The sequence below is a fragment of the Mesoplodon densirostris genome, chromosome 1, assembly GCF_025265405.1.
Source record: "Mesoplodon densirostris isolate mMesDen1 chromosome 1, mMesDen1 primary haplotype, whole genome shotgun sequence".
Taxonomy (NCBI): domain Eukaryota; kingdom Metazoa; phylum Chordata; class Mammalia; order Artiodactyla; family Ziphiidae; genus Mesoplodon; species Mesoplodon densirostris.
Genome location: NC_082661.1, coordinates 173022791 through 173048091, shown reverse-complemented (window position 1 = coordinate 173048091; position 25301 = coordinate 173022791). Strand labels below are relative to the sequence as shown.

Sequence of the window (25301 nt, the reverse complement as noted above, 5' to 3'; positions counted from 1 at the left end):
ACCAAAATTATAAATGAATAAAAGAAAAGGGCCTGAAACCTCACAACTTCACCTCATCTTCATGGGTTGAGAACAGCTGGTTGACACGGTGGAGGGCTCATGCTGATGAGCTCTAACAACCCTAAAGGTCATTTTGACCTACATGAATTTGGGGAAACTAATGCTCTGGGATAGAAGTGACCAAAAGTTACAGATTAAGGGGCTTTAGAAGAACAGAGCAAAACAGAGTTTTCAGGGTTCCCAGTTCTCTACCATTTCAACTTCCTACAATGTTGTAAGAGCCACTCAATCTCAGAGCAAAAGATGCTGAGAGCTTACATGGGTCCAAAGAGCCACAGAAACCCACAATGCTCTGTGCATACAGCTGAGGGGAGGAGCAGTCAGAGCTGGTTTCCAGCACAGAAGAGTGGCATGTGCTGATTCCCATCCCTACTCTCACCAAGTCTTACCCACTTCAGATATACTGTCCCCTCCCTTCTCCCCTAACTCGGTTCCTGCCCCTCCTTCACCACCTCCAGGAAGCCCGCCTGGACTAACTTTTCTCCCCCCAATGTAGTTACTTCACAAAGATATCTTTGCTGCACTTTTCCCTTCCCCTTTATTCACTATTTTAAACTGTAAGAATTACTACTGATTATGTATCAATTACTACCTAATGTTTAAATGTTTCTAAAGCATCTTTCTTTTTTTTTTTTTTGCGGTATGCGGGCCTCTCACTGTTGTGGCCTCTCCCGCTGCAGAGCACAGGCTCCGAATGCGCAGGCTCAGCGGCCATGGCTCACGGGCCCAGCCGCTCCGCGGCATGTGGGATCTTCCCAGACCGGGGCACGATCCCATGTCCCCTGTATTGGCAGGCGGACTCTCAACCACTGCGCCACCAGGGAAGCCCTAAAGCATCTTTAATGTTCTCTTTTCTTCATACCTATTGGATTCTTCATTTCAATACGGCATGAACTACATCAGCCTTTCCTTTACTATTACCACTTCTGAATTCCTGTCCTGGACCCTCCCTCTTTGCTGCCACCAGAGAGTACAAAGGCTGTTTTGCCACTAATATAGAAACTTCTTCATGCTGGATCACATTTCCAGTAAACTAGAGGCATACTATGCCAGGGAAAAGGTAGAAGTACACATTGCAAGACAGCAATACGAAGTGGATCCTAATAAAACACACAGAAACCCTAATGCTGCCAAGACTATATACCATTTTGTTTCCATTACATCAATTTTTCTCCCCCTTTTGTGAGCATTAATCAAAGAAATGCAAAGAGCTCATTAAAGTGATAGATAGACTGAAAATGTAACCACCTTTACATTATAAACAGTTTCTTTATGTTCTCAGTGTTATGGGCTTTGTTTTTCAGCATTTGTCATGTACTTCAAATGTCCTTTTACATTTGAAACACCAAATGCCAAATGGGCCCCAGTTGTTTGGTTTAGTACAAACCAATGGCCAGCGTAGCAAAAACCAGAGCTAGGAAATCACAAGCAAACTAAAACACCCGTATCTTAAGTGCACAGAAAATTAAGTAGCTGTAAAAGATGGATTTGCCAAGTGGTCCAAGGCATTGCCCTGCAATTCAGGAAGAGAAGAATCCCATCATTGACAAGTCTCAGCCAGCTGTCTCTGACAGGTTCTAGAGACAGGACGCCTGGACAGAGATAGTGGCTGACATTCCAAACATTTGATGGTCTTTTAAAAGAAAGCACTGTAAATGTTTTCTTTGAAGTTTGAAAGGCTTTCCTGCATATATGATGCTGGCAGATGAATATGTAACTGGAATCTTGGATTTTGAGAGTCAGGCATTCCCCACACACATAGAACTTCACTAAAGAAGAGGCCGATTGGTGCTAGTTTGATTTTGAACATCTCTGTTTACACCATGATCAATATCCTTTGACCACATCCTGAAATGAGCCATAACATCGTGAATTAAGAACAGGAATTCTGCAGCTAGACTGCCTGAGTTGAGGGCTGCCTCCTTCGGTTCCCAGTTTTATGACCTGGGGCAATGTACTTAAATTCTGTGTCTTAGTCTCCTCACCTATAAAATGGAAGAGTAATATGTCATGAAGATTAAATGAGTTAAATAATACAGATAAACTGCTTATAACAGTGCCTGGCACAGAGTAAGCACTTTATAAGTATTAACTTATTTTTGATTATGCTGATGTCAATGATAGACTGGTAATGCTGACAGAAAAACAGAGAATCAAAAGACACGGGTTTTAGCTCCAGGTCATCCCCTAACTCCCTGCGACAATTTAGATTCAATGTCTAACCCAAACTTGGTTTGCCCATCTGTAAAACTGAGGCACATAAGGCAATGTCCCAATGACTTCTGGCTCCCAAAAACGTGTCATCCTAATTCTGGGGCACTGTATATAATACTGGAATCAGAGTAACTCTGGGTTTGATCACTCAATATTCAGGAATGCCCACAGTCATTCCTGGGGTCATCTTTTGAAGAAGTGAAAGGCAGGAGCCCTCCCTTCCAGTATCACAGCACATAGTTCACATCAAAAAACACACCAGTATAGGCATACAAGAGACACGCACTAGGGCTTCCCTGGTGGTGCAGTGGTTGAGAGTCCGCCTGCCAATGCAGGGGACATGGGTTTGTGCCCCGGTCCGGGAGGATCCCACATGTCACAGAGCGGCTGGGCCCATGAGCCATGGCCACTGAGCCTGCACGTCTGGAGCCTGTGCTCCGCAACGTGAGAGGCCACAACAGTGAGAGGCCCGCGTATCGCAAAAAAAAAAAAAAAAAAAAAAAAAGAGAGACACGCACTAAATGCACTGCACCATGACAACCATGCAGCGTGCACATTACAACTCTGAGCATGAGACAACACCCTGTCTCAGGAGTAGTCCATAAGCTATAATCATCCCTCCAGGAGCCCTCCATCCAATCCACTCGCTAATAGACAATCCAGTTTCATCTCCTGCTATGTGATCATAGTCATGGCAACTGCTCTTGTCCTCAGTTTCTTCACCTGTAAAACGGGGATGACTCTAAAGTTCCTTTCAGCTCGAAAATTTGTCTCTTTCACAACCTTAAATTTTAATAATAAACTCATACAGAATAAACTAGCAAGGAGAATCAAGAGGGCCTCTTTTCAGAGGCCCTCACAAGCTGTAGTGCAGATCCTACCTTTCAATTCTGTTTTATACCTTTGCCTGGAGAATGAAATTTCAGCGCCCAAACCAATGAGAAGGATGTACTTCCTCCAAAGTTGCTATAATGGCCAAAAAGGCCATAAATAACCATTTATTAAACAAACAGTATGGGCTGAAGGAAGAGAAACTGCCACAATTAGGCCCCTGGGGCCTGCAGGCACGGTACATAACAGTGGGACTCGCTTATAATCTTGGCAATATGTTATCAGTTGTTCCATTTTCTTGAAGTTATCTTCATAATCAAGATGCTATCCCAGCCACTGTGGGCTTTAGAACTATTTTTAATTTTAATTTAAAGAGCAATTAAAGAAAGACAATGGATATGTGGGATAATAAAGTAAGTGATTTGCAGCATGCAAATGACAGAGGCTTAATGATAATATGGTTCTAGTCTCCAAAGGGCTTGTGGAGAGAAAGCCCTTTCCACATGTGGTTGTTCAGCTAATGTGTCTCAACCCACAATTACAACATTGCTGACACCATTAACCAGTGAAACAACGTCATTTCGAGAAATCCTTGTTGTCTCATTAAAATGGAAAGGGTCAGGTAATTTACCAGCGTTGTATGTCTAGTTTTGTTGTTGGTAATTAGCAAACATTACCCAGCATGGACTCCCGCTGGGAGCTGGAGAAACTTTGTGAAATATTAAAGAGAAAAGTCTTTATATTTCACTGGAAAACTGAAAAGAGGTGCAGTAATAGTCTCCCTGTCACTTATTTGCACTTAGGAAAAGGAAGGAGCAAGCTGGGACTCTTTAACTTAGGGAGAAATGTTCAGAATGCATTGGGAAGGCACTATCCAAACCAATAATACCCTGAATTGGGCTGTATACTGGCCAGCAGGGTCTGTGTCCCTGTTTCTGAAAGGGGGTGGGGAGGAAGGGAAAATTGCAAACTACATCTTTATTGTTCTTACTTAAGTTCTCTGAATTAATCTCCTTGAAATAGAGGAAAGGGGCTATAAAAAGTTTTCTCTCTGGAACGCTTTAATGATTTAAATAAGCGCCAGAATTGTTTATTCAGAAAGTTATTTATATATAGTTTTAAATGTAGAGATGGAGGAAACATATCCCAGGGCCCTGACTTCCTGCCTCCTTGCTTCCTAATGAAAGCCTCTATAGATATTGGAACTGAGACTCCCACCCGAAACGCCAGCCAACACTTGGTGTGTTGTCAGGAAGCAGAATGGTATCTTATTCCTTAAATGGAACTTTTGGAACATAAAACACATTCCAATAAATGTGAACATAAAATTATGAATTCATTAAACTACTTTGGTATCTTGAGCTATATATAATATTTATATTCTGACTACCGTAAAATATGCTTTAATATCTTTAGGCAACTGTAAGGACTTAAATATTTATAAAATGGCTAAAGATAAAGTATGGCCCTCTTATTCCTACATACAGATGATGTAAGGCATGCAATCAAAGACAATAACACTCTCTGCCCATTCATCATCTTAAAGGAGCCGATCAACACGCCATCCCTCGTGTGCCATCTACATAAGAGTTGTTGCCGACACAGGCAACTCCAGAGGAGTTTGAGCCTTAAAAACTACCTAGAGTGCTATACTTCACAGAAAACAGGGCTTTCTGAAAATGGAGACAAAATGATAAATTTGCAGGCAAAACAGCTCTAAGAGGGGCTTCAAAGTACTGCTGTATTTATCTCTGGGACATTTGGGAATGGTAAGCATTTTGATTTAATATTTCATAACATAGAGGCAATTGCTTCCTTGCATGGTATATAATTAATGTTCATAAAAAGGAGGGTTTAAAAAAATTCTTCAGTATCCTAAATATAAATAAGTAAGTAAGTAACTAAGAGATGCACCTGGGCTTCCTTTAGAAATGTGGAACAGCCTCATATAACCCAATAAAAAGAAAGCCACTGTGAATTTATAATCACCTGAGGACCTATTAAGAGTAGGTTTATAGATTAAGTGTGAAACTTCAACCCTGACATTCTCATTATTTACTGTCCTTCCTTGTCATTAGAACCAGGGTTTGATTGATTTTCAAAATTTTTCCATTTCCTATGTCAATTAGGCCTTCTGAGACCTCCCTGCCCCCACCTCTCTTGATCTCTCCCATGCACACTCCCCTGGTTTATTTCCTCTGCTCTTTCTGGATCGAGATGGTGTAAGGCTGGGGAACATGCAGACGTTCTTGAGTCAAAGGTCATTTCTCATATATACAGCATTTTCATAATGTCCATTATATACCATCCAAAATTCCTAGAAATCACCCTTAGGAGGCTGCCAGTCTATGGAGATTTAAGCTTAGTGAGTCCACAGCCCTGATATGAGGCTCACAGATAGTTACCTTTGGTAAAGAAGAGCCTAGGCCTGTGCTTCTCAACTTCGATTGCACCTTGGAATCCCTGATGCCTGCACCCTATGCCCAGAGTCTGATTTATTTGCTCTGGGATGCGGCCTGGGCATGGCAGGGTTTAAAAGTTCCCCAGTTGATTATAATGTGCAACTAAGGTGGAAAGCCACTGGTCTAGGTAAACTTCTTGAATGTGTATGCAAATATTTCTGCATACACCTACGGGGAGGTAGGGGAGGGACAGACAGAAGATGCATCATTTTACTAGGTATTTAAAAGGATCCAAAACCCCTTTCCCAATGAACAAATCATTCCCAGGGCCTCAGGCTGAGGGCCAAAATTACCTTTTTTGAGGGAAAAAGAGGTAAAGGAGGGAGGCCAGGTGCCACCTACCATCTAGCTGCAGCAGCATGAGCCCCACTCAGCCAGTAGCAACTCTGGATTGATGTCATTTCACCCAAATGTCAGGACTCCTGCCATAACCAACTGCCACAGAGCAGATGTGCATGAGGTCTTCTGTCACTGAGCCGAGGCCTCGCCTTTCTGTTTCCTAAAAAGCTCCACTGAGTGGTACCACACTGGCCTGTCTACAGAGGGAAAATCCCAGTGGTCACTGTCAATCTGCCCCCATCCTTTCTCAACACTCTGTAGGCTTTTGTAAGTCTCCCCCACCTGGATTGCTCACCTCCCAAAGGTGTCTTGGTTTCCACCATCATCTACTTGCCATGCACACCTAATGACAAGCGGAATCAACAGGAATTCTGGCTGCTGGGTACAAATGGCCAACCCTAATTTGTTAACTGTTATTTTGGGGGACCAAATGAAAGAAAATGGTAAAGCTATCCAATATTAAGAACAAAAAAGCTAATGTTGCTTGATCTCTAACTACACCCTAGGTAATAAGTGCTTTACATCCATCCACTCAGGGCTTCCATGTATGGTTACGAAGGTCAGACACTGAACAACAGCTCATCAAAGTGGGCATCACTCATACCATGGAATGATATATTTGCATAATTATTATAATGGTTTTTCCTAGCAGATGGTAGAAAAGCATACTGTTCAAACATAATCAGTATATTATGAGAATTTTTCAACAGATGGAAGTAAAGTATCTCAAAGGAAGGAGTGACTTTTTCTGACTCACGTAAAGGTAGCATACAGACTAGAGAAAGCCCTATATCTCATTTATATCTCACAGAAATTTGATGAGCCGGGTACAATTAGTATTCTCAGTGAGAAAACGGAGGCACAGAGAGGTTAAATAATATGCCCAGGCCTAGTAGGTAGCAGAGCTGCATTCAAACCCAAGTTTTCAGTTCTAGAGCCCTCACACACCATGATTAACCTGACTGCAAAATGCGATTTCTAAAGCCCTCCATGTTTTATAAAACCAATCTGTAGTCATCATCTCCTTGGATTCATACACAATCTCTCAGGATATTTAGGTGGGGCTACTCTAACAAACCCCATTTCAGGGATGAAGAAATGAAATCAGAGTGTTTATCCAAAGTCAAATACCACACGACTAACGTTAAGTAGGATTTAAAACTTTGTCCCTTGACCCTACACGACGGTGTCATCCCTCTGACAGCCCCACTTGTGATTCACCATCATTAAGCAGAGCAACAGAACCCATCTGATTAACTGCCCCCGCCCAGGTGATAGAGCACAATTCGCCAGCCCATGGCTGAGAGGAGTGAGCGTCCATCTCCACGTGGCCAGGGCAGTGCTGAGGAACCATCCCAAGCCCCCTAGAGCAGAAAGTAGAGATGTTTTCTGTACATTATTGAACTTTGAAGGTCTCAATGCTATAGCCTCCTCAGGCCTTGGGCTGATACTGTGCAATATACCTGTGATGAGGCCAGTAAAATATTGAGGATCGGGAGCTATTAGCAAAGGTTAAGGGAATGGGATGATGTGCACTAGAGAACTCTTGGGCAAGTCTGGCCATAGCTCCTACTGACAACTTCAGCGCCTTCGATCTTTGGGACCCTTACCCAGTACCCAGCTATCAAATGAATGGAGAGTGACTGAAGGCTGGAAGGAAAGGATGTGGTATTTAATAAAGGAATCAAACTGCTTTACCTCATTGGAGGGCAAACTAAGACAGAGCAGACAGCAAACAAGAGATATGGGGATTAAATCATTTATTTGCTCACTCCACTCACCTCTACTAGGCATCTACTAGGCGTGAGGTGCTATGCTAAGCGTCTAAGTACATTTCTGACAGTTGGTGGGAGTGGGAAGGTCAGTAAGATGACAGAAAAGGCCATTCTTGGAGGGTCTATCCAAGTTAACAGTGACCTCCCCTACAATCATTTCCTTTGACACCCTGAGATCCTTAAGTCCCTCAGCAATGTCATTAGTAGACACGTAGCCAAGTGCCTGTCATGAATAAACTTGGCCTTTCCTGCTCGTGTGGGCTTCCTCACTCTGCTCCAGCCCTTTCCATCTGCCTGTAGCCCCTTTCCTTACAATAATCATACCTATTTTCAAATTCAACTCCACTTACTCTGGAGCTACCCCCACCTCTGGACCACTGCAGCTCAAAGCAAATTCTGCCTTCTTATAACACACTGTGTGGTGACATCCATGGGGCACTTCGAATGGCCAGTAGAAATTCTTTACAGGAGATATGTGATAAGACACTCCAGGACTACTATCCTGCTCTTCCAGAACTGGGGGAATACTTTCCTCCAGAATTCCATGAAGTATAACCACTCATACCCTTAAATATTCTATCAATCCAGAACTATAGTCATTTATAAAATCAGTTGGCTTCTTTGCAGGGCCATTTTTTTAAAAGGGAAATAAAGGTTTTAGGACTTCACATGAGTTTTCACCTATAAAAGGAAGGGTAAAGACAAAAATACACTGGATGGGTTGTAGGCTCATTTGCTGGCTTGAGGCGTGCGTGCTATCTTCAGAGCATATGGATCACATTCATGCCTCAGCAAATTACAAATGACTCACACCATGCATTTTGCAAGGTACTCTGGAATGTTCCAGATCCCATATCGTTAAATATGTGCATTCAACTTGTGCCATACAACTTATTTTACACATCTGTGTCACTTCTGCCTATAGATGTCCTTAGTGTCATGATGGCATGGACCATGGAAAGAGCAGGGACTAACCTCAGGCAACTTTCCTAAACTGACGCTCAGGTAAAGAACTGTTGGATCCTTATCTGGAATCTCATCAGGGGCCTCAGAGAGTCTGTGGGATGACAAGATTTCTTTCACTTTCCTCTGCTTATACAACCGCACTTTGCTCCCACAGGACAATTTATCTGGACCATTTTTCTGCACATAACATACAGCCTGAACTCCTAGGCTTTGAGGGCTAGAGTGGTCTGTTCATTCTCTGTCTTCCATGGAAACTTCCACCTGGAAAGTGGGATGAGGAGATAAAACCTGGAAATATTGTATAAGTTTCTGAACAAAAGAAAGCAACATCTGGGTCTCAAACTTTCCACCCTCTTTTTGGCCACTCCAAAATCAAGTCTATATTAACAGGGGGAAGAAAAGCTCAAGCAATTATACTGTTCACAGAGGCAGGTAAGCAAAACTCTTCTCCCAGCTCTGCCATTGTTTGTATGGTTGTCGTAGCAATGAAGTCAGGAACCAAGAGGATCCTAGTGTCTCTGACTGCTGGGGTGGGGACGGTAAGGGACCCACAAAACAGGGATGCCCAGAGACAAGAATATTCAAAACAAAGTCAGCCCTTGACTGCAAGAAGCAGTTTGGGAGTCTGGCATGCCTTGAGAGCTTTCCTTTCACTGAACGTTTGTCCCCAGGGATGCTTCCATGACCTTGAAAAGCAGATGTATAGATTCAGGCCCGTTTTCATCAGAATAACACTTGTTGTCTTTTATGCGGCAGACTGATGTAGTGAGAAAAGCACAAGGCTTTGGAATCAGACAGTTTGGGGATCTGAGCCAAGAGACTGTGGACAAGTTGCTGAATTTTTCTGAGCCTCACTTTTCTCATCTGTAGAATGGAGATAAATCACCTCTGCCTGAGTAGCTTATGGGGGGAGATTAAATGAAATATTGTCTATGAATGTGCCTGGTGCATGACTCACCTGAAGAAAAAGGGGGAATTATAATTTTTTAAAAGGAGCCTTAACTAGGCACATGAGCTTGGAGTAGCAGAGCAGCTCATGAAAGCCTGACGCTGGGACAATGAGCTCAGTCCCACCCCAACTCCACCCCACATCTGTTTTCTGTCTCTGAAGCTCAGATTTCCTCTCACTGCAGTTGTCCCAAGCTGGGCACAGCAGAAGTGAATTCTGCTAAGCAGGTCACTGGAAGGAATAGGTGATATCGTCCGTTTTTACTTTCTCTTCCCTAATCCACTCCCCTGGTTAGACCTTTTACGGAGGGCCTAAAAACCTCCATGGGTTCAGAAAGTAGCCCTCACTCCTCAGTCTCTTGTTACAGCTATTGTCGTGACGGTGGTTGCTTTTCCTTGTTTCCTTCACTGGGAATCTACTGCCAGACTAATAGATGGCAGTCTTCAGAGCATCTCCCATGTGGTGAAATATGCTGTGTAGGAAAAAATCTCCCAAGTTGAAGTCATTTAGAAAACGGCTGCAATGGCTGCTTTGCTGAAATACAGCTACCCCACTGTGCTCAGATCCGTCTCATGATGTCTGCAGAAGAAATGGAACAGGGCAGACCCCTTTCTGCACCTGAGACCCACTCGGAGCCCTAAGCCAGATTTTCTTTATTGTTTAGTAAGCTCTTTTAATGAAAGGTACTCCTCTTATTATAGAAGACTGAAAATAAGGTCTAAATCACAAACCAATAAAAGAAAGTTATTGGGCTGGGTATCTAAAGTTACTACCTAGAGGCTACTCCAGTGTGGTATTTATAAATCTCTAAACAGTTAAGTATAATTGTCTTTCTGGTTTTTGGGCTGGAAGCCAACAGCCCTTTCAGTTACAACTGAAGAAAATTATTTTAGCGCTGAGCTTTGTTCGTTGGGTGGGTATAAAGAGGAATGGCTTCTCCCCCCACCGCCAGCTCAGAATTGAGAGAGAATATTGTGGTAATGAAATGTTATAGGGGAACAGCTGAAAAAAGGCTTCTCTGATTTCAGGGAGGGACAATGTGTGTAGGATATGTGTATAGGTGTGCTTGCAAGTGAGAGCAGCCCGGGTGTGCAGGGGGTGAGGCTTGGGGGAGGGGAGGAAGGGAGAAAACTGGGAAGGGCAGGTGTTGAGGGGTGACATGGGAGTTGAAGATGGGGGTGGTCTGTCAACTTAATGGAAAAGCCAGATGTGCAGCTGCTCACCCCAGTGCAGGCCACTCCCCATCTTAGACACAAAGACAGTGCCATTCTGGAAAGATGTGCAAGTTTCCACTAAAAGACCCATTATGACCCCAATTTCGCCAAACAGCATAGCTCTCCCTCTGGAGTAAGAAGGTAGATCTTCTAAAACACAGAGCTCTATGTCATCAGAATCAAGAAAATACCAGAGACCCTCAGTTATAAAGGACCACAGAACTCCTCTCGTCTACTTTCCCCACCATCACAAAGATCACGCCAGGAACTTCCATTTGGCAAACAGTCATGTGGTGATAGGACGCTCACTGCATGTTTAGGCTGCCTTTCTTATGTGGGATTAAAATCTGGTTCTCCCTAGTCATTAGCCATCGATCCTGGTTTTGTTCAATGGAGCAGAAGACGGCCCTTTTGGTCCCCTAGCCCCGTTCTCTTAACCGCTGGGCAAGTGACACGTAGTCCAAGCATTTCCCCATTCTGGTCGCCCCCTTGGCAGCACTGCCTGTCTGTCAATGTCTTCCTTCAAATCTTCATAGCTCTTGACACACTCTCTCTCGGACTGGCCAGGATGAAACAATCCCTGCTCCAAATAAATTACACCTCTATCAGCAAGGTTTATCCAGCTTGTCTTGAGTGATTATTTGAAACTTAATGCTCAGCAGTCTTCATTCCATTCCATCCCATGGATTTTGTCCCAAAGTTCCAGTTTAGGAAGGTTCTTTTGAATCCTGACTCCTGTGATCCAATATAATTTAGAGATCTTAATTCACATGATCTCCCCCATATATAAAACAGAAGTCACATTTTCTTCCCTGAAACAGTAAGAGCGATCTCAGACTTCAGGATGTACCCTTTGCCCCCAATTAATGTTGTCTCTCCAAGGACTATAGCCATACTTCCAAAGAAAAATGTCATTCCCTACTTGAGGCTCTTAACCTTTGTTGAAATTCAGACAAAGGAGAGCGTCTGCTTATATGTGGACATCACTTAGTGTAACCGTGCCTGAGGGTCACAGAGGGCTGTAGGAACTAAGGTGTGTGTGTACGTGTGTCTTGTGCTTGTGTGCCTGTCGGCGTGTTTATGTAAGTCCACTATAATTTTTTTAAACTTGTGGTTGTAAAGAGGCATAAAATATAGACAAATTAATTTAGAGGAGGCAAGAGAAAGCAGGCAGCAGACATTTGTCCCAAAGTTTGAGACACATACTCCTCCCTCCCCAGGAGCACTGGGAACTTGGCTCAGCTGTGGCTCCGTGGCTTGTACCAATGGTTCCCTCTGTCCTTTCTAAGATGGTCCTCAGACTTCTGCCGTTCAACTCCCTTTCCTTTTCCTGTCCCCTGAGGCTCTTCTTGGCCCCTAGAGCATGGGCAATGGGGCGGATCTCTAACTGTGACCCTCTCCTGGATTCAGGATTTCATTTCCACCCATCTGTTTTTCAGGTTCACCTGGATTTTTCCACCAAGTCCATGCGGAAATGAATCACAACTGAAACCCAACACAACCAACACTACTTCGCTCTGCAGCCAGTCCCTCCTCTCTGCAGGCTTCTTCCCATGAGCAGCCACTGTCCTCCATTACCAGGAAGGAAGCTCACATTCACACAGTCTGTTTTATACCTACTCATCTTACACTAGATCCTCCTCTTCTTTTTCCAGTTCCAGGTTCCTGGTCTCCTCCTGGGTAACCACTGTTCCTACCCAGTTTCCCTGCATCCTCTTTTTTCCCACTCCAAACAATGCTTCACTGGGCTGCCAGGTCAATCTTCCTAAAGTTCAGGTCCAATCCCATCACTCTCTTGCTTTGAAACCTTCCGTAGCTCCCCGGTGCCTACTGAATTACTTAGAGCTTCCTAACTCACAGACTCATAGAAAATTATTTACAGCTTCCTAACTAAAAAAAAAAAGAAAAAGTTTCTCAATGCCCAACCCACACTTCAGCCTCCTGTCCCACTGCTGCCCGATACACACACTGTGTTCCTGCCCAACTGTACTCACTGCTGTCCCTCAAACATGTCCCCATGTACCTCTGCCCCTCTTCCTCTGTTCTGCTCTCTGACTGCAGCCAGATCTATTTGTTTCCAACTGCTGAAATCCTCTGCTTTTTTCCCAGAGTGTCTCTCAAATCCACTCTCTTTCTCTTCCTGTCCCTAGTGTTAGGCTCCACAGATGGTAATTCTCCCATGGAATCAACCAGCATTCTGAAGCAGAGTTATTTATTTACCTAGGAGGTTGCAAAGACCGGGAATGTGCTTTATGACCCCTGACTCCCCAGCAGTGTCTGCCGTGCACAGTCTGGGCACATGACAGGTGCTTAGTAAATGTTCATGGAATTGGACTGACACCTTCAGGACAGGTAGCATGAATCAGATGAATGCAGATATAACAGGAAAAAGAACAAGAGAGGAACCCTAACACCAGCATCCAAATTTAGCCCAGGCATTGATATACACCAGCTCCATCTTCTTGAAGAGACCCAGGGACTGGGAGGGGCACCCTGCTGGCTTTGAAGGTGGGCAACGTTGCTGTTTAATAGCTGTGTGGTGCTGGATCTCAGCCCTGCCACCTTTCAAAGGCTGTGGTCAAGAAGAAGGCCTGTCCACAAGGCGACTAATATCCTTTACTTATCGCCTTGAGACATATGACAGAAACAAAATGACAAATGTAGCCAGTTGGGCAAAAGCCAGAGCCTGGTTTCCCACTGCCTTCCCCTACCCCCTTTCTCCACTTAAGGATTTTCAGTATTGGGAAAGATAATGATCATCCACAAAAATATGAAAGGAAGAAGGTAGACCAACAGGTTTAAATAACAGAATTGTTATAAAGAAGCAAAATGATTTAAAGGTTAGGATTCCCAGAAAGCCAGGAGACTCAGGTTAAAATGATTACTTAGCTTCTCAAACCCTCAGTTTCTTCCTATTTACAATCACAATAGTAACCCTCTTACTTCATACACTTCCTCTGAGGACCACCTTGGGCAGTGGTTCTCAACCCTGGCTGCACCTGGGAATCATCAGGGAACTTCAAAAACTCCTGATGCCCGGGTTGTACCCCCTACCAGCTAAGTCACAACTGCTAAGGGGCAACCCAGGCGTTGATATTGTTTTAACATTTCTCAACTGATTACAATGTGCAGCCAAGGGTGAAAACTGGTGATGTAAGAAATGCCTGTTGTCTTGGTTGATAAAATATCTACCACATAACAGCAGGAACCATTCATGAAGCATAAGCATTATTATTATGGTTGCTGGTGGTCGTGCTGGTCATGGTAGTGGTGGTGGTGAGGGTGACGGTGGTGAACAGATGGGCTCTGCTTTGGGCTCAGAGTCCTTGTGGAGAAGACCTGTTTTAGCGTGAACATGACCAAGATCTGTTCTGGCTTGGCAAGGAATATGTCATTCTCTGAGGTCATCACATCCTTTCTCTAATCAAACCTCCCACCCTTTGGCACTCTTCTGCTCTACATGCCTGTTCTTTGACCTCGCAGAGATTTATTTCTTGCTTCGTTTTTGGTCTCTCTGCCTAGAAGCCCCATCTCTGGTTTAACTTCTCCCCCTTCCGTCTTAGACCCTGGGACACTCATTTTAATATTCTCTCAACAGCACCACGGAATCCTTTGCCTCCTCCGAATCTCCATCCCAAGCTAAAGCCAATTTCTAGTTGCTGTGCTTTTTTTGCAAAACACTGCAGAGAAAACTGCAGGGCAGTGCTGACTGGTTTTATCATGGTTCCAACCCCAGCTGGTCCTCACCAATGCTCATGGTGCTTTCACCTAAATCCAGTCCTTTCCTTACGTGGTTCCCATGGTGTCTGCTCTGAACTTTTACCACATCAGTTCCCTGTCCCAATTGGCCCACTTAACTCCTCAAGGAAAGCCAAGTTGGTTGCTTCATGAAGAAAGGAGGGGCCATCAGACTGAAGTTTCCTCCAGCTTCATCTTCCCCATCCAGCCCTCTGACTCGGAGGAACAAGGATCATTCCTTCTTTTTTCTTTTTTTTTTTTTTTTCGGTACGCGGGCCTCTCACTGTTGTGGCCTCTCCCGTTGCGGAGCACAGGCTCCGGACGCGCAGGCTTAGCGGCCATGGCTCACAGGCCCAGCCGCTCCGTGGCATGTGGGATCTTCCCGGACTGGGGCACGAACCTGCGTCCCCTGCATCGGCAGGCGGGCTCTCAACCACTGCGCCACCAGGGAAGCCCCATTTCTTCCTTTTTTAAAGGACACATCATCTCTCCTGCTTCTCTCTGGTTCCTTCTTTATCGTTTAACAATTCTCCTGTAGCTTCAAACTTTGCCCCTCTATGGGGCTTCACCCTAGCCTACCATAGCCAAGAAATATGGTGTATTTCTCCCTCTTCTAAAAACAAAAAAGAAATCCTTTCTTTGATGAGCTCCTCTGAAATATCCTCTTTCTCTCCCTATCTGCACTTGAAAGAGTAATATAGGGTCTCCAATTCTCACCTCCCATTAAGGTTTGAGTCCCCTGAATGCTCGCTTCTACTGGCAACAAGCTACTCAGCTGCTCTTGCTAAGATCACTGGGAACTTCCTGAGGGTCAAATGCACTGTTGCCATTTTTAAGCCCTCATCTACTTGACTTTTCTGCAGTATCTGACAGTGCAAATCACTGTTTCCTTTCAAATCAGTTCAGCCCAGCAAATTCTGCTGGCATGACAACTCTGTGTCAGGTCCTGTGCTAGAGGGACTGGAGACATGAAGATTAGCAAGATGAGGAAGAGTCTTTGCCTCTCAAAGAGCTCAGAGTCTGCTCAAGAAAACACACACAGCGAGAAATAATTAGGATACATTCTAGATCGCGACTCTGGAGTTTATTCAATCCTCTTCTCCTTTACCTTCATACATACCACCCACTCCTACCCCCCAAAATCTGTGTCCTCAGCCCCTCTCACTGGATTCTCTTCCTCTGTTTGTCCCTTCAAGGTTGATGTTTCCCAAGGTTCCACAATGGCCCCTTTTCTCTTAGTTGCCCTGCCTTATCTCCCTTGGAAATATCCACTCTCAAGGCCCATACACTGTCCATCACCAACGACCTCCGAGTCTATAGCTTCAAACCTAACTTTAACCCTGTAACCGTATGTTCTTATTTCTCACTGGATATTCTCCAGAAAATTTCAACTCAAATGAACCAGGACCTAATTGTTTTACCTTCTGCCCCAAGCTTGTTTCTCCTCCTGGGTCCTTTGCGAACTTAATCATTTCTACATCCACCGCGTGGCCAACCTCAAAACGCATTCCCAATTCCTCATCCTTGCTCATCCATACCTCCTTCCCACCAACTAGTCTTCGACAGCTACTCTCTCTGTTTCAAATCTATCTCAATTTCTGTTTTGTCCTTAGTGATGTTAGCATCACTAAGTTGTCCTGTCAGCCCTCATCTCATCCCTTCTAGTCCATTGCAGTAGTCTTCTCATATAGCTCATGCCACCATCTTTTTCCACCTCTAAACCATGCTCATATTTTTGTCTGCTATCTTTCTAAAAGATGGACTTAATCATCATCTTCCTATAAATCCAAACCCTTAGCAAGGCAGTAAGCCTGTACTCTAGACCTGCACTGTCCAATATGGTAGCCATTTGTGTCCTGTGTGCTATAGTGCCTGACACATAGTGGTCACTCACTTATTCCTCTTTCTTTCCCTTAAGACTCACCCTTCCTGGAAGGTTAAGCAGGAAGAAACTATAAATGCTCATTTCATAACTCAATATAAAAGCATAATGGCAAAAACTAAAAATAGAACTACCACATGATCCAGTAATTCCACTCCTGGTTATATATCTGAAGAAATTGAAAACACTAATTCAAAAAGATACATGCACCCCAATGTTCATAGCAGCATTATTTACAATAGTCAAGATATGAAAGCAACCTACATGTTTATCAATAGATGAGTAGGTAGAGAAGATGTGGCATACACACACACACACACACACACACACACACACACACAAATATCAGCCATAAAAAATAATGAAATTCTGCTATTTGCAACAACATGGTTGGGCCTAGAAGGTATTATGCTTAGTGAAATAAGTCAGACAAAGGCAAATACTGTATGTTATCACTTATATGTGGAATGTAAAAAATAAAACAAGTGAATGTATGTAACAAAACAGAAACGGACTCACAGATATAGAGAACAAACTGGTGGTTACGAGTCAGGAGAGGGAAGGGAAAAGGACAAGATAGGGGTAGGGGATTAAGAGATACAAGCTTTTGATACTATGTATAAAATAAATAAGCTACAAGGGATACATTGTACAGCACAGGGAATATAGCCAATATTTTATAGTAACTTTAAATGGTGCATAATCTATAAAAATATTGAATCACTATGTTATCCACCTGAAACTAATATAACATTGTAAATCAACCATCATACTTCAACAACAAAAAAAGCATAATGGGAAACTCAATCACATGATCCTTCCTTTCAGGTTCTGATTCAAGTGGCTCTCTGAGAATAGACCCTTCCTCCCTCTGTTCACCCTCCTTTCCAAGATCAGACTCAGTTCTTGTCTTTTAGAACCACAGGGAGAGAGTCTGGCAAGAGCCACCGTTGTACCAGCTGATTTAAATTGAAATGTTTTCCCCAGATAAATGCGTGCTAAATAATACACCAGCTCTCCAGCCAAAGGGAAGTGACAGGCTCTCTGTAAATAAAGGCACTTAGTTGCTGGTAAAGAGTTGTAAAGTGGTTCTGAGCTGATGTTTGCTGACCAGCAAGAAGTGGCTTCACCTGCTTTATATAATTGTCACTGCAGTCTTGCCTGCTGTATACTAAAACTGCATCTCATAGACCCAACCGTCACATCAGATATACCGTCCAGCATGGGGTATGCCACCTTTCTCTGTAATTGATTTTGACAATCAGCCATCACATTTCAGATCTTTTCAGAGAGTATCTGGTCCAGAATCCCTAGGCTGGGCCAGTCCTGACACCATGTGGGCTAGAACAGTGACACTAAAAGGGAATGTGAAAAGAGAAGAGGGAAAAGAGGTTTTGTGAGTCTAGGAGAGCAAATAACACACAGTGGCAAGTGTCTGAACACAAACCCCAGTGAAGGCTCTACGTCCTCAATGTTAAGACACATCTTCTTGTTTCATTTCATGTTAGAACAACTCGCCATAAGGGTGCATGAATACTCTGGCCCAAGAGTACACACATCTGTCCTGGGTCCACAGTTCTGTCCCGCTGTGTTCTGGAGAGATGGTAACATAGCTCTCGAGACAAAACAAAGGAATGGGTTTCATAAGCACTACAGAATAAAGAGTGATGAAAGGTGGGGTGTCAGTGGCCAGAAATCTCTGTAGTTCCCTCTCATGGGGAAGTTAGATTTGTTCCCCGAAATGAAAAGAGTAAGACGAAATCCATTTTGTATTCTGTAATTCCAATCCACTTGGAGTTTGGTCATGCCAAATGCCCAGATGAAGGGTAACAGAAGTATTTAAACACAGTGGGCATTCCAGTGGGTCACAAGGGTCTCAAGGAGGGGGAGCAGCTGGGAATCTCAACTCGTCCATCTGACCCCATGGACTGGGATGAAGCTGAGGCGTGGGCTGTACAGTGAGCAGCCGGAGGTGAACTTACAACGCTCACCCATCGGGGAGGAAGCAACCTCCCGTGTTGATGGCCACCACTGGACCACTGCTTTTTGGAAGGTCAGAGTGTCACCAAAGGGGACTATTAGAAACCAAGGACAAGAGAGGAGCAGATAGAGTAAGAAAACGATGGGAAATATGGACTCAGTGGGGCTACAGCTTCAACAGTCTCTCATTGAGAGCCAAACACTCCACTCCAATGCCAACCAGGAGTCTCTGAAAACCACCACCGGCCACAGGGCACATCCTCTGTCCCTTCTGGTGTGCGTGTGCGTGTGCGTGTGTGTGTGTGTACAAAATAAGAGCCCTTGGGCTTCCCTGGTGGCGCAGCGGTTGAGAGTCTGCCTGCCGATGCAGGGGACATGGGTTCGTGCCCCGGTCTGGGAGGATCCCACGTGCCGTGGGGCGGCTGGGCCCGTGAGCCATGGCCCCTGAGCCTGCGCGTCCGGAGCCTGTGCTCCGCAACGGGAGAGGCCACAACAGTGAGAGGCCCGCGTACCGCAAAAAAAAAAATAAAATAAAAAAAGTAAGAGCCCTTTTTTTTTGCAGGAAGAAATGAGTCCTCTTTTCCTTTCTTCCTTCTCTCCCTCCAAGACCTACTATTCTTGCTTATTCCTGTGATAAAAACAGTAAAGAAGGCTTTTGAGGATCGAGTGTTTGAAGAGGGGAGGGGAAGCATTTTTTACCAGTTTGCCCATCAAAAGGATCTGACAGGCGGGGATAAGGTTTAAGAGAGCTGGAAGGAACACCTATGTCGGATGCATATGTGACTATATTATATGTTGAGATTCTAATCTAGGACCTTGAAAATCACGATTCTTGAATTGCGAGGAAACAGGCATGCTGGGGAAAGGGAGTCTTTTCCTGCCCCTCCACCCCCTATTCGGTTCCATCTCCACCTGGAGGGAGCACTTCCCCTGCTTCTACTTCTTTCCATTCCCTCTGCTAGCTGCTGCCAGGAAATGAGGAGCATCTAATGGGGTTGGTCAGTGTGCTCACTGGACCCAGTGTTGTTAGCGTAAAGATCTATTGTGCCTTAAAGCAGTGCACACAAGTCACCTGGGGACGCAGTAAGGATGCAGATTCTGACCCGGTAGGTCTGTGTGGCACGAGCATCTGCATTTCTAACAGTCCCTGGGTGATGCCCATGCTGGGGTGTGGGTGGGAAGACACACAGTGAAGATCAACTACTTGGGGGCAGGAACCAAAAGCTAGCTTGCCTCTTCCCCCTCCAAGAAGGCCAGCTAACTGTCTCCTCCCATCCTTTGTCACCTCGGCTCCCTGAACAGGTCGTGCAGGAGGTAGGAAAGAGTTAAGGCTCCTTTCTTAGGGCCTCGGCGCATTGCTCTGTCCTGCGGGCACCGCTGAGCAAATGGAGACCAAGATTTAGATGTGGGGGAGAGGCAGAGGAGGCTGGAGTGGAGATGTCAAAACCAAGCTTCAGGCTGTATCAGCCAGGGTTATGTCAAGAATAGAAGCCACTCTATTCCAGGTACGACGAAAATTAGAAGTTGACACAGCCATGGGCAGGGCTGGAGGAGCAAAAGTCAAAGAGGCCACCATTAGCCATTTCACTTGCAGCACCAAGGGGAAGGTTCTCTTGAACTTCACCAGAAGGTGCTGTGAACCTCAGGACCCTCGGGGAAGCCCACACACCAGTCTCCATCTCTAGCAACAAAGCCAGTGGTTCTCAAAGCTTCCCCTGAGGCTGCTTTGAACCCTGCGGCTGCCTCCAAAGATCAAGACCTGTTTTTCTCTTCCACTTTCCAGATCTCGCCCTAGTGCCCCTCTCTCATTGGCAGACTCCAGCCCAGAACCAGGCAGAGAAGGGGCTTCTGGAAACTATTGTTTCTGGCTTCACTGCAACGTCGGGGGGACCTTAGAAGGAGGTGGTGGTCATGCTGAGTTGGCAAAAGATAATGTAGCACATAGGTCTAGGCGGCAGGATGGAGCTGAGCTTTAACATATAGTAAGATGGTGCTTCATAGCCCAGCGGCTGCAGTTTTTGTGGGCTGTACACCCTCTATCTTTACTCCTGGAATGATGGCATTCAGTCCCTATCAGGCACCCGATGCCACCTATCCAGTAGACCGCATATGACAATGATCCTGCAGTTCATGGCAAGCCCACACAGACGTGTTACTTGGTGGAAAATGCTTCACATCCCACCCTGCCAAGGCCCTGATGAGTGAGGTGTTTGTTGGAGGGTTTCTGCAGTGCCGCCTCTCTGAGATTCCTAGACAACATCTTTACTTGGAACCCTCTGCCCAGGGTCCCAGAGCAAATGACAGGGAAGATCAGGGCAGAGCAGAGGTGGCAGATGTGTGGCATTTAACACTGTCATGCCTCTGATAGAGAACGCACGGGCTGACAAGTGTCACCTTCTGCTAAATGACTTTCAGTGTCCATATACTCCCCCCCCCCCGCCCTCCAGAGACCACTGTCCCTTGGTCAGCCGATAACAACGCAAAGCTTAACACGCCCCATGCAGCTGTAACAACAGCAAAGCTTAACACAGGTCAATGGCAAAAACAGATGCTGGGGAGAAACACTGGGAATTGTTCAGCCAGCATCATCTCAGTGCTCTGACATTCAGCTGGCGACCCTGGTCCTAAAGCCACTGTTTGCGAAGGCTGAGGGGGTGGCATTTAAAGGCTGGATTAGTTTTGGGGAAGACAGCCTACTGGGAGTGTGGATGTTAGGGTCTCAAGCCCACTGCCCGGGCGGCGAGAAGCAGCAGCAGATGCCCCTTTGAAAGCCATGGCATCCACGGTGTGTTTCTCTACCAGGCAGGCTGATGTGGGCCTCTATGGATTACGGAGTGAAGGATATCCCTCTTGCCAGCCCCTGTCCCCCGTAGGCACAGCAGAGAGGCTGCCCTTACCTTGGGAATTAGCCTGCAAGACCCCGATGCTGTCATCAAACTGCATAGATTTGATGTTGAGTGACGCCAAGATGCATTCCTTGTCCTGCAGCGAAGTATCATCAATATTATTCTGATTGGCTGACAGGATAACGCACATGTCACAGAGGTTGATGTTGACGGCCCTTAAATCAGCCCGACTTAACGGTGTACCCTTTGGCATAGAGGAAAGAGAGAAAAAAAAAGGAGAAGCAAAAGTGAGACTGAGGGACAAGAGGGAAAGAGGGGGGAAAAGAATAAAAACAAATTAAAGATTGAGCTGGAGCTTTGGGAAATTATTTAACAAGTATCTTTTTTATGCCTTGACATTAAGCTGGCCTAACTACGTTCAAGGGAATAGGAGCTGTGTGTTAATCTAAAGGGTAGTCGGTGCTGATGGCAGCGTTTTAGGGTTGCTCTCGATACTCGATCAAGCTATTACGAACTAACGAGGGAGAGGAATTATGCCATGGTTCTGTATCTTCTTCCTGCCTGGAAATTGTCTTGATTTAAGTAACTGTCCTGTGGCAACCTCTGGCTTTCAGAATGTAATGAGGGGGTGGCTTTCAAATGCCTGTTTATTTAATAGCAGGTCACTTCTGTCTCAGGCAAAAAGACAGCAGCTCCAACTAGAATTCCCAAGGCAGCCAAGAGGAAAGAGCCAGGGAGCACGGTGTGATGAAGTGGGGCTGAATTTGGAGGATGTGGGAGCAAGTGGAATTAATGTGCATCTTGCAAAGGGGATATGGAAAGGGGTGAAGCTTCAGGTATATGATTTTAATGTATATTTTCAGCAAGAGAAAAACAAGGAAATCACCTAACTGTCCAAGAACAGAGGCATGGCTAAATACACTATCAGATATATATACAATGGAAATCTATGTGGCAGGTAAAGGGATTGAAAGACCTCTCCGTGTAGGTATTGCCTTGGAAGCATCTCAAGACAGAGGAACAAGTGAAACAAATAAACAAAAGAAACAAGTTCTAGACAATTCAAAAAGTATGATTTCATTTATGTAAAAAGAAACCCACAGAATAGAACTATATATGTATGAATGTATTTATAAATGTACGTACACTCAGAGAGAAAGTTCAGGAAAAGTACACATTAAACTAATAACAGTAATTACCCCTGAGGAGGGAAATAAGATTTGGGGTGAAGGAAAAGTTTGCTTTTGACTTTATATACATCTGTTTTGTTTGAATATTTTATAACAAGAACATACTTGTATATTACTGGAGTAATTAAAAATAAATAAGTCAGTAAACAGATTTTTTTTAAAATCCCCTAACAGAAAACAGTGGAAAAAAATCCCCAGGTCAAGGAGGTAATGACAGAGGCCAGGAATGCAGCCACTGGTAAAATAGAAGGGTTAGGATTGGAGGAGAGGGGCATGACCCCCACCTGCTCTGTGTCCTCGGGAGGGGGGGAACCAGAGAAGAACTAATCAGGCCATCCCATGTGATAGGGTCCCAAGGGCATCATTTTGGAGTTCACCGTCAGCCACCAGCCTCCTTGATCCTCCAACCTGAATCCAGCTTCTGACTTGCCTTCATGGAGACCTGAGCTGTCTTCAGCTCACTGACCGTGTAGGGAGAGGGTCTGTCAACTGCCTATGTCTCTGGATGCCTTCCTCTCGTTCTCCTTCCTGGAAAGGGGGCTTTGAGAAGATTGGACTTGGCTGCAGAGATCAAGGCCATCAGCTCTCTTTTATGACTTGGTGGCAGTCATACTATTCCCAGCCTCCAAAATGTAACTGCAAAGTGGAATTATGGAGGAAGAGGCATTTAGTGCTACGGGGCTGGGAAGCTACAAATTCCAAGCTCCAGAGCAGGACCTTTTGAGAGAAGGAGAAGTCTCCCCCTTTTTACTGGGGTCTTTTGGTACAAAATAAGTCTGACCAACTTCCTGAATCATTTCACCAGTGTATAAGCCTCAGTTGCCTACATCCATATTCTTTTAATTTTCTTGTAGGGAATCCACCAGTAATTGTGATATAAGAAAATCCCTGTGCAGCTGTACATGCATGATTTCAAAACTCAAGAAATACAAATGACATACATAGAAACACCTTGTGTTTCTCTGGGCTGGTCCTATATCTGGGGCCCTGTGTAAACAATGAAATATGTGGAGACATAGGTGAAGGCCCATTTTGTACCAATATGTTGTGTTCAAGTGTGATATATTTTGGAGGGTTTGAAAAGGCCCTGCAGATAGGAGAACTCATTCATATAGATGCAGGCAGATGAGTGGATGTGTACAAGAGCATACAGAAGGAAACACACACAACAAATACACACAGAAAACATCACACCCACACCCACACACCCAACACTATACACATACACACATACATAGACTCCTGTATCCCAGAAAACTAGTAAGCTCTTTACAAAATGCTTTTAGACCCTAGTCCGTTGTTTCCAAGGACCATGTGGAAGAGCACATATAGGAAAATAATCATGGAAATATGTAATCACAACTATCATGTTTCTGAAATTAGGTATATATCTGTTTATGCTCTTTTATGTATATGACTATTTTTCTGCAGGAGACTATTTTTAACCACATGCGTTCACTAAGTCAGTGAATTTGGGGCCCAGCGGCCAAAAAGATATCTGTCTATATTTTTCTCAATTCTTTATATATTTATTGAGTGTCCACTGCGCCAGGCATACGTTAGGACACATGGTATTGATAGCTACGCATGGGCATTACTTGTGGATTGATTCTTATGTCTTCCTTATTGAATTATATTACTTGACTTTTCTTTTTCCATTTCCGAGGTTCTAGAAGCTGATAATAGAAATAACAAATTTCAGCTCTGTAAGTGGGAAAAAATCCAGACTTCTCAAAATATAGAATAAAATCTGTGTTCCTCAGTTTTAGGGATGTGAACTTCCAAGAAAGATGTTTGGAGTATAAGTGATATTTGCATGGATTTGTGACCTGGAGAACTATATCAAAGGTTGAAACGTACAGTGCTCTACAATTATTTGAAAGTTTATGGAAAATATATTGATTAACGATTGGGAAGTAGTTAGTTATGTGACTCCCAGATCACGTATCCCAGGCCCTCTCATTAAATTGTGCGGTCCCAAATTGTTCCTTTTAGATTTGGGTCCTAGTGTTTTGTAATCAAGAACATCACATGCACACATGTGCACACATGTATACACACACACAATCTCATGAAAACATTACTGGGCTTCTAAATGACTGGGAGGGAGAGAGGGGTTGGCCAGCAGAAGGGGTTGGTCTTTTGTACAACAGAAATAAAGAACTCTGTTAAATACATTTAGTTAGAAACAGAACATGGTAAAATAAGATTTCTCCAAGCATTCATAACATCATAAATAAAGTGATATAAATAGTTCCTTTTGTAAATTCTGCTATAAGTACTATAATATTGCAAAGCGCTGGGTTTAGGCAGGCAAGAGAGAGACTGTATAGACACTGATATGGTTAATACATTTGATACCAGCTAAACTCCATGCCTGGTGAGTGACTGAATTTGGCTGCAAATCCCTTTTAATAAGGTCTCCCAGGGTTTGGATATTCCTAGACAGAGCATAGGGGAAGGGCTGAGTCCTCAGGTCCATAACCAGATGAAGAAGCAGAGGCATGATCAAAGCTACAACCATTCTATTCATCTGGGGGGATTTTTCTTTTGTGAATGAAAAGAAGAAAAAAGCATTGCTAATGTGACCTTGGACTTACAGGCAATATGGACACTTTGGGGAAGTTATGAAGAGTCTCCCATTCCCGCTTGAGGTACTCAATGGAACCCACAAACACAATGTGCTTGAGCTCGTGGTAGTGAAAGTTGCTGGCACGGAGTGGCATCACCAGGTTCCGGAGGCCAATCAGGGCTGAACTGACATCGCCAAAGATGCAGACCACCACGTGGCCACTCAGGACGGTCATGGCGGCTTCACTTCGAGTCTGCCGGAGGGAGAAGGGCACAGGCATTGG

The 25301-nt window shown here is 44.5% G+C and overlaps 1 protein-coding gene across 3 annotated transcripts in view; it reads right to left on the bottom strand.

Annotated features, from left to right (window-relative positions):
- The window catches only part of KCNMA1 (potassium calcium-activated channel subfamily M alpha 1), a 748255-nt gene that overhangs the window by 45419 nt on the left and 677535 nt on the right, over positions 1–25301 (bottom strand). For all 3 annotated transcript variants that reach the window (XM_060111611.1, XM_060111630.1, XM_060111620.1), the window contains 2 exons: positions 25047–25271; positions 21308–21500 (listed from right to left, as the gene is read on the bottom strand). In XM_060111611.1, coding sequence (XP_059967594.1) covers positions 21308–21500; positions 25047–25271 — 418 coding nt within the window. The remainder of the gene's footprint in view (positions 1–21307; positions 21501–25046; positions 25272–25301) is intronic.